At 41.4% G+C, this 9,049-nt stretch overlaps 1 protein-coding gene and 1 long non-coding RNA gene across 5 annotated transcripts in view; one reads left to right on the top strand and one right to left on the bottom strand.

Annotated features, from left to right (window-relative positions):
* Nucleotides 1-9,049, bottom strand: part of cdh23 (cadherin-related 23) — a 210,503-nt gene that overhangs the window by 37,582 nt on the left and 163,872 nt on the right. For 2 of the 4 annotated variants that reach the window (XM_078160987.1, XM_078160988.1), the window contains exons 1-7: nt 5,304-5,341; nt 4,827-4,928; nt 4,675-4,730; nt 4,355-4,504; nt 2,817-2,945; nt 806-934; nt 371-598 (exon numbers count right to left, since the gene is read on the bottom strand). In XM_078160987.1, coding sequence (XP_078017113.1) covers nt 371-598; nt 806-934; nt 2,817-2,945; nt 4,355-4,504; nt 4,675-4,722 — 684 coding nt within the window. In that variant the 5' untranslated portion in view covers nt 4,723-4,730; nt 4,827-4,928; nt 5,304-5,341. Of the gene's footprint in view, nt 1-370; nt 599-805; nt 935-2,816; nt 2,946-4,354; nt 4,505-4,674; nt 4,731-4,826; nt 4,929-5,303; nt 5,693-6,347; nt 6,484-7,836; nt 7,986-8,516; nt 8,578-9,049 lie in introns of those variants that run through there. The other 2 variants (XM_078160990.1, XM_078160989.1) reach the window with 2 other exon arrangements.
* LOC144458450 (uncharacterized) lies at nt 3,684-5,437 on the top strand. The gene is made up of 3 exons (XR_013487940.1): nt 3,684-4,107; nt 4,391-4,514; nt 5,299-5,437. It is a non-coding gene; the product is annotated as an uncharacterized LOC144458450 (long non-coding RNA).

Below are 9,049 nucleotides of genomic sequence, written 5' to 3'. Positions count from 1 at the left end.
AAAGGCAGTAAACAGATGCCCAGAATCCCCTAATATTGCACACCTTTCAGGTATGACTGTTTGTAGTAGAACCACTGGCCAAAAGCGGGGTCTGTAATAAGATGAGATGCTGAATCCACAAAATGACCTCTCTGCCAACTTCAAATCACCATGAACAGCTTAGATTACATTTATACCCTTTGTAGAGGTTACAAAATTATGCTACATGAAGACAGGTGTTAGAAGAGAAATAATTTCATCATAATATAAAACACTGACATAATAATGTTCCTTGATTTAACAGCAAATAGAAGTTTTTCAGTTTATTTGATATGTTGAGAAATATTCTGCAGTGTTATATGTATTGCAGCTGCTGTTCCTTGTATCTTACCGACAGAGGTGGCGTGCCATCATCCTCCACAGTGACAGTGAGTCGATACTGTTGTTGGCGCTCTCGGTCGGGAGGGGCCGGCCGTGTCACCATCTCTCCGGTCACACGGTCCATGCGGAAGGTCAGGTCCTGGTTCCCGGCAGTGATGTAGTAAAACAGCATGGCGTTGGGCCCGATGTCTTGGTCGGTAGCTACCACACGGAGCACTGACGTACCTCCCCCAACATTCTACAAAATACATCACAAAAGAAGCACTGCTGATTGTTCGTGGAGAAACACAAACCTGCGACTGAATAGATACATATGGTGCAAACTGAAAATCATCACTTGTAACAGTACTTGACATTGTTCAGCTTCAAATGCAAATTCACACACATGCCAATTAAAAGGCAAAATACCCATCATGCTCCATGTGATTTGTGGGTGCAATCCTACCTCACTTATGCTGACGTTGTAGCCTCTCTGGCTTTCAATAACAGGTGCGTTGTCATTCACATCCAGGATGTTGATGGTGAGAGAGAGGTCTGAGTGTCTGGGAGGTGAGCCATTGTCAATGGCACGCACCTGTAACAAAATACACATGAACAGGTGTATACTATTATGTAAGTCTGACCATGGATTTGGACCATGGCAATAAAGTGCACAGGGGACAAACATTCAGTCTTAGTATATCTGTGCAGTATCTTGTGTTGTAAGGCAAGATGCAGTGAAATTGAAATATGATGTTGACATAATACAACCCTGATTCCAAACAACGTGGGACACTGTGTAAAACGTAAATAAAAAAGAATGCAATAATCTGTTAATCTTTATCAGTCTATATTCAATTGAATACAGTACAAAGACAATATATTTAGTACATTTTTCAAACTGATGTTTTGTTTTAATTTGATGACTGAAATATGTTTCAAAAACGTTGGGACAGGGTCAAGAAAAGACTCAAAGCTGTGGGATGCTCAAAAATTGTTTGGAACATTCCTCAAAGAAACAGGACAATTGGTACCAGAATAAAGTATCATGACTGGGTATGACAGGAGCATCCTCGAAAGGCTCAGTTGTTAATTAGCAAGAGTGGTCACTTGCCGAAAAACTGTGTGAGCAAATAGTCCTACAGTTCAAAAACAACTTCTCTCAACAAACCATTGCAAGAACTTTAGGGATTTCTTCATCTACAATCCATAATATCAAGAGATCCAGAAAATCTGGAGAAATCTCTGCACATAAGGGGCAAGGTTGAAAACCAACATTAAATGCCCGTGCCCTCTGATCCATCAGACAGCACTGCATTAAAAACCAACATGATTTAATAAAGGATATTACTGCAGGGGCTCGAGAACACTTTGCAAATCATTGTCGGTAAACACAGTTTGTCGCTGCATCTACAAATGCAAGTTAAGACTCCACCATGCAGAATGAAAGCCATTTATTAACAACATCAAGAAACTTCACCAACTTCTTGGGGGCCTGAGCTCATCTGAGATGGACTCACACATGGTCGAAAAGTGTGCTGTGGTCTGACGAGTCTACATCTCACATTGTTTTTAGAAATCATGGACGTTTTGTCCGCAGGGCTAAAGAGGAAAAGGACCATTCAGACTGTTACCAGCTCAAAGTTCAAAAGCGGGGTATGGGGGTGTGTTAGTGCACATGGCATCATGGGTAACTTACACATCTGTGACGGCACCATGAATGCTGAAAGGTACATAGGGTTTTGGAGCAACATGTGCTGCAATCCAGACAATATCTTTTTTCAGGGACGTCCCTGCTTATTCAAGCAAGACAATGAGACACATTCTGCACGTATTACAACAGCATGGCTTTGTAGTCAAAGGCTGCAGCTACTAGACTGTTGCGCCTGCAGTCCAGACCTGTCTCCCATTAAAAATGTGTGGCGCATTCTGGAGCACAAAATACGACTACAGAGAACCCAGACTATTGAGTGACTGAAGTCATATATTATACAAGAATGGAAAAAAAAAAATCACTTTAAAAAATTCAACAGCTAGTATCCTCAGTTCCCAAATGCTTACTGAGTGCTGTTAAAAGAAAAGGTGATGTGACACAGTGGTAAACATGCCCCTGTCCCAACTTTTTTGGAACGTGTTGCAGGCATCATTTCAGATCGAGTGTATATTTACAAAAAACAACAAAGTGTATTAGTTTGAGCATTATATATTGCCTTTGGTGACTGTATTCAGTTGAATATGGGTCAAAAAGAATTTGGAAATCATCGCATTCTGTTTTTTTTTGTTTTTGTTTTTTTTAAGTTTTACACAGTGTCCCAGCTTTTTGACATGATCAGATCAGTTCAAACATCAGCAGATCAGCTTATAATTAGGCTGAGGTTAGACAGCAGATCAGGGTTAAGGTTTAATGTAGAATGTGTGTATGGCCATATAGATATGTGGTGAATGATATCATGACTGCATGTGGATTGTTGCCTGACCTTCAGTAGGTAGCGGTCTACTGACTCTCTGTCCAGAGGAGCATTGACATAAACCTCCCCATAAGTGTGGTTCACGGTTTTGATCTGGAATACATCCTCCATGTTGCCTGCCACCAGAGTGAAGTTAACCTGAGAGAGAGTAATGAGTCAGAATGAGAGAAAGAGAAAGAGGGACAGACAAACAGTAAACAAATAACAGCAGCTAAGCTAAACAGTAGCTTAGGTTCAGTCAGAAACTATAATCATAGAGTAACCCATAGCATAGTTTAATGATTGTATTTGGCTGTACAGGCTTTAAATCTTGAATAAATCACAGCACATGCTCAAGATGGGGAGCCCGACACAGACCCCATGAAGTACCAGAACCAAGAGCACACAAATGTCACTGAATTTATGATTAAGAAAGAAAAAATTTGTAAGTGAGAGACAGGAGTGAACTGTGTTGGTGGTGGAGAGAAAAATTAGCACAAGCAGAATGTAAGAAGTTTAAAAAAAAGTGTAGCAGTCTGCAGCATGTATAAAAGGTAGTAGTGAAAAAGGTGGTGCTAATCTATCTTCTATATCTCCTAAAAACAGCTGCTGGTACTGTGTGTGTGTGTGTGTGTACGCTGAGAGCCACTACAAACTGGAGTTAAATCCCTTGCACATGTTAACATACTTATCCAAGAGAGCAGATTATGATCCTGCTAATCTCACTTCGATTCACCATATGTTATTGACAAAAACTGAAATTTAGCATCATTTTCACTGGAGGAACATGTTTATGTTTTGTGTTGTAAAGCACTGTACAAGATTTCCTGACAAACACAAGGTAAAATGTGTTGTAAAAGCCTGTCTTTTTGGTAACTGTCTCGTGTAATCGCAAGAATTACTCTTTGAGGAGTTGAAACTTGCAACTTTTTACAGTCTGCAGCATTCTGAAAACCTGCCAGTTTACATCAATGCAACTGGACAAGCAGCAACTCTCTGTGCTTTCGTTTCAACTTCCTGCTTTTTAGGTACAAGTAATGACCGAATATTACATTTTTTTTTTTTTTTTTTAATTTTGTGTGTTTGACATGCACACATGCAGTGAGCAGCAGCAGCAACCCTCTGTCCGACACAGACACACCATAAGGAGAGAGAATGGCATTCACATCAACAGTCGTGAGGATAAATGAGATGGACTTGGGCTCAGCGGGGACAAAGGGCTGTCAGAGAATGCCACAGCAAGCAAAGACACTGTCTGCCTACAGTTTGTAACTGACTTGATCAGCTGACTCTGCTGCAAGCCAACTGGCTGTTGAAACAGGTAATAGGCATTGTACTTTAAAACCAGCTGCTGATGATGTGACAAGCTAAGATGCATGTGAAGCAATCAGTTGGCTTGAGTGGAGCTAAGATGGGATAGCTCACACTGCTGCAACTTTTCCCTGCAGCATTTTATCTGTTAATGTATTGTGAAAATAACTGATTGATGTGTAAGTGCCGCATATGAGATCTTTAAACTTTAATTAGAGTTTCCCCCATGTGTTTCCATCTTTCTTCTTTATTCTCACCAGTCCATTTAATCCAGCATCTTTGTCCCTTCCCAGCACTACTGCCACTTTTTTCCCCATGGGCGTGTTCTCTGGGATGTCCACTGAAGTATCAGACGTGATGTCAAACTCTGGACTGTTGTCGTTCTCATCCAGAATGGTGATTGAAACCTGTCAAGAGGTGAGATCAAATATAAGCTCCACGCTTTGGCAAATCAATGAAATACTTACCTTTCCAATTAATTACAAAGCCCGACCTAAAAAGACAACACACTGCAGATAAATACGTTTCATGTTGCCTTTCATACTCTGAATCATTTTAAAAGAACTGCAAGTCTTACCTTCTGTACTTCCAGTGAGAGATGCAATGAATAAAAGAGGAATGCCATTAAGTTTTCTACAACAGAATAGACACGAGACATGCTGTAATAAACTGAATGTTGTACATGAAAAGAGGGATGAAAAAAACAGCATAAGCCAGAATGAAGCGTACCACAGTTGAGTCCTTTTTAGGTCCTCCATCATCAGCTACAACAGTCAAGGTGTACATATCGCCCTTCTCTCTGTCCAGCAGGCCTGTCACTGTGATGCGACCCTGAAACATCACACACATCAGCATGAAGATTCCTTCCATAAAGATTCCATACAAGATAGAAATCTTCTCATGTGACAGACAGGGAGCAAGGACAGACACTGACAAGTATCACGAAAATCAACAAAAAAAATTTCCCATTTCTCATTTATCAAAGGAATCAAATGACTTCAAAGCAAACAAGCTCTTTGATCATCTTACAGTCATGCAGCTTAAATCACAGAGGGAGAGAGGGAGAGGTGTTATAGAATGACACTGCGGTTAATGGATGAACCGTATTTGACAGAAGGTGGGTGTAGTCTTTGAAGTGTACAAAAAGAGACATGTACATTGTGTTCATATCATTGGTGACCTTTGCCTCACTGCTCCCCAGCTCACCGTGACGCTGTCTATCTTGAAGAGGGCAAGAGCTGCAGGCGACGTATCAGGGTCGAAGCGGTAAGTCAACTGATTCAAGTTGTCGGCTGACTGGGCCTGCACCTGGACCACCTCTGTCCCAGTGGCGATGTTCTCACGGAGTGAGGCCTCGTAGCCGGCGGAGAAGAAGGCCACAGCCTCGTCCAGCTCATTAAGTAGTGTGACATAGACTGTGCAGAAGCCTTGGTGGAATGGTGGAGCCTGGTCAGTGGCCGAGACGTTCATCAGATAGGTGGTCTTGGTCTCGTAGTCCAGGTAGTCCACTGTAGTTACCAGGCCAGTGCTCACATCCACCTCGAACTTGCGGTCTGAGCCAGACACAAGGGCGTAAGCGACGGCTCCACCATCACCTGAGCAGGAAGAAAGGGGTGGTTGGTGTGGATTAATTTACAGTAACAATTTTAAAGACATTTTTCAACAACTGTGAGAGTTTAAAATAGTTACTAGGATAATTACGCTATTTTTAAAACCTTGTAACACTGTTGTTGTAGTTACAGTACAAAAGCTTCCTCTTCTATGTTTTATTTAGCCCTGATGTCGACACTGTTCTGTTGCCTATGTTTTTTTAAGTTTTAGGCCTGCTCTGATGTTTTGGAAAAAGTATGTCACAGCATCAGATGCGTCATGAGTGTCCAAGAAACACTTTACACCACAGGAAGTGAATAGAGGAAGTCTGTACTGTGGAGCAGAAGTAAAGAATTAAATGTCAGTTAGTGCAGTTTTTGTGTATGTGCCTGTATGATACAACAAGGTAAAAACATTGTAAAGAGGTTTGATATTCCCTTTTGGAGTGGCACCCACTGGTGTCAGGGTTAGTGACCTGCAAACAACTGACTCGTGCCGAAGCCTGCAATGCAGAAGTGGGAAGTTTAAAGGCATAGTCAGCAAAATGTCTCTTTCTGTTTCATGGTATGAGAATAAAACCCAATACTAAACAACAAGAACTGACAAGAACAGCCCACTCCCTCTGCTTGGTTCTTTTGATTGATCTAAGACTAGACTCACCACTGTCAGGATCTGTGGCACGCACCACAATCACAGAGGTGCCAATGCCAGCGGTCTCCCTGAGGCCCAGGCGGTTGTATTGTTGCTGGGTGAACACTGGCACCTCGTCATTGGCATCATCCACATATATGATCACCTGCCGGGGAAGACATTTGTGGCACATCAACTATACATGTCATCTTTGAGAAATACTTTTACACTTCGGTAAAGGGGCTTGGTTGTTTTATCTGTTCTGCCTGGAGCACACTAGAAGATTTTGAAATCTTAAATGATAGGGAGATTGTGGAGGACCACAGACTCAATGACAGATTTAACCAATATTTAAAATTTTGATGGTAATAATGTACACATTGAACAGTTCAGTCAAGATGCAGGACCACACACTTGGCACTTAAACTAAATAGTAGCAGAGTGGCGATTCCAGGGACTTGGGATTTCACAGAAACTTGCATGATCAAAAGCAACTTCAGAAAAAACAAACATGGAGGCAGACTGTCATCGTCAGCTGGTTGCACTTGTGTGTGCTATGTTTTTCACCAAAAAACAAAAAAGAGAGAGAGAGAGAGAGAAAAAGGATATTAAGTCATAGCTGAGAAGACTGAATCAGCATGGCTTATACATTTTGCAGCACAAGCTGGAGGTGAGTTGGAAGTAAAGCTTAATTATAAGTCTCAAAGGGGGCTACCATAAGCTACTGCTAAAGGCTGTGTAAAAGAAGTGGATGTAGCCACTGTGTCATCACCATAAACTTATTAGAAAAACATTTACTAAGGTAATACATTGAGTGAGATGTAGGGTCATTTTCTGTCTTCAATCACACTTTCTGCAACCAGTTGAGTCACCCCCTGCTGGCCAGTAAGAAGAATGCAGGTTTAGGGCACTACAGACTTGGAGATAAGCCCTTGGTTCTACACAAATATGCAACATCAAGTAGGTGACGCTTCCCAGTCATCTTGCAGTCATTGAGTTTTGTGGATTTCTGCTCAATATTTCATCCCTGCTTCTTTCACACAACAATTGGGGAGACTCTAATTCAGTCGGTAAAATTAAGATTATTTATGTAAAACCCCTCACACTACAGGATCATTTGGGCAGACAATATGTTCAGACCAGTCTTGAGTTGAGAACACCCCCGCAATTGTTGAGAGAGGCGAATAGGACCCAAAATCTGCCCAATTATCCTCTAGTGTGGCGCCAGCATTTGGTAATGAGACCACAGACATAAATATTACATATCTGTGTCCCACTTAAGGGACTGGATCCTCTGAAGTCCACATTTCTAGGTAAGATATATCAGAGGGGGCTGACATGACTGCCCGTTTTTACAAGCTAGACACATTTTCCTTTTAAATTTATAAATCTTCATGCTCTATAATAAAAAGAACAAGCTACCTAAGTTATGTTACACATTTAGCATTAAGCATGAGGATGAAACTTGCACGCTGCAGCATTCTTCCCATCCCCCTCCAGCTACCCTCCTCCTCCTCACCCTCACGGAGCTCCTCATGCTGCCCTTGTCACTGTTGTAAGCCTCCACTTCCAACACATGGGAGCTGCTGGTTTCTCTGTCCAGTGCCCTGAGGCCTCTTGTTACCAGCCCAGTCTGTCTGTCTATGCTGAATAGATTGTTGCTGTTGCCTGTATGCATTCATTCACAAATATGAGCGCACACATGCACACACACACACACACAGACACACAGACAGGGAAAGTGAGACAGAGCAGGAAACTTTTACAAAAATGCATTTTTATCAAAATATTTAATCTAGTCTCTGGGTTTAGATAATTCCACTTGAGGCATCTGCCAGTTTGGTGGGATAATTTAAGCTGCTTCCAACACAAATTAACTTGTTTCAGGGATCCTGTCATTACTGTTATTTTCACTGGAACAAGATATACACTGACTGCTTCTAGTCAAGAGAAACGGCACTGGAAATGAGAGGAATTACCATACCTGCCCATTGGAAATATTTTGCCTCAAAAGCTTGAATCACTACAATTCTGGAAACTTGTGTTCAAGATCTAGTTTGCACCTTTTGTGAAAAACTGGATTAACCATGCTACCAAATTAATGATTTGATCTAATTCATCTTGGGAGCTTTATCTTTCAGTGCATTTGTGTGGAAGCAAGGAGACCATGTGTGAAGCACACACACATCAAACACTTACCTGTGAGGATCCTGTACAGAACTTGACCATTCTCCCCCTGGTCTGCATCTGTAGCTTGAACCTGTACAGACAAACACAAGTAGAAAGTCTGTAATTACATAAAATAATAATGACAGCCTAATGCTTTTGTTTACCTATCGTAGGTAAACAAAAGCATTAGGCTACTTACAAGGAACAGCAATGGCATGAATCTCCATTCACAACTGGCACCATTACAAAGTTAGATTTTTTTTTTTTTTTCTTTTTTCATTTTGCAGTCTGACAACGGGGACTGCAAAAATATGCATATCATCATGAGAGAAATGAGTAATTGTATTTGGTATCCAGTGAGTGTGTTGCTCAGTTCTGGAGCTTTGTTCTGTGTTTATCCCCATAAAGTCACATGATAGAAAGAACATGTCATAGAATTTTGTATTAATTCAGTAGTTTCTATAAACAGATGGACAAATCTGTATTTTTTCTCACTCCCCACACATCCTCTGGTGCCCAGTGTCTTGTTGCCACAACAACCCCAACATAGCCTGGCAGTAAGT

Source organism: Epinephelus lanceolatus, chromosome 17 (genome assembly GCF_041903045.1).
Source record: "Epinephelus lanceolatus isolate andai-2023 chromosome 17, ASM4190304v1, whole genome shotgun sequence".
Lineage (NCBI taxonomy): Eukaryota > Metazoa > Chordata > Actinopteri > Perciformes > Serranidae > Epinephelus > Epinephelus lanceolatus.
This window is presented reverse-complemented; position numbering and strand designations above follow the sequence as displayed.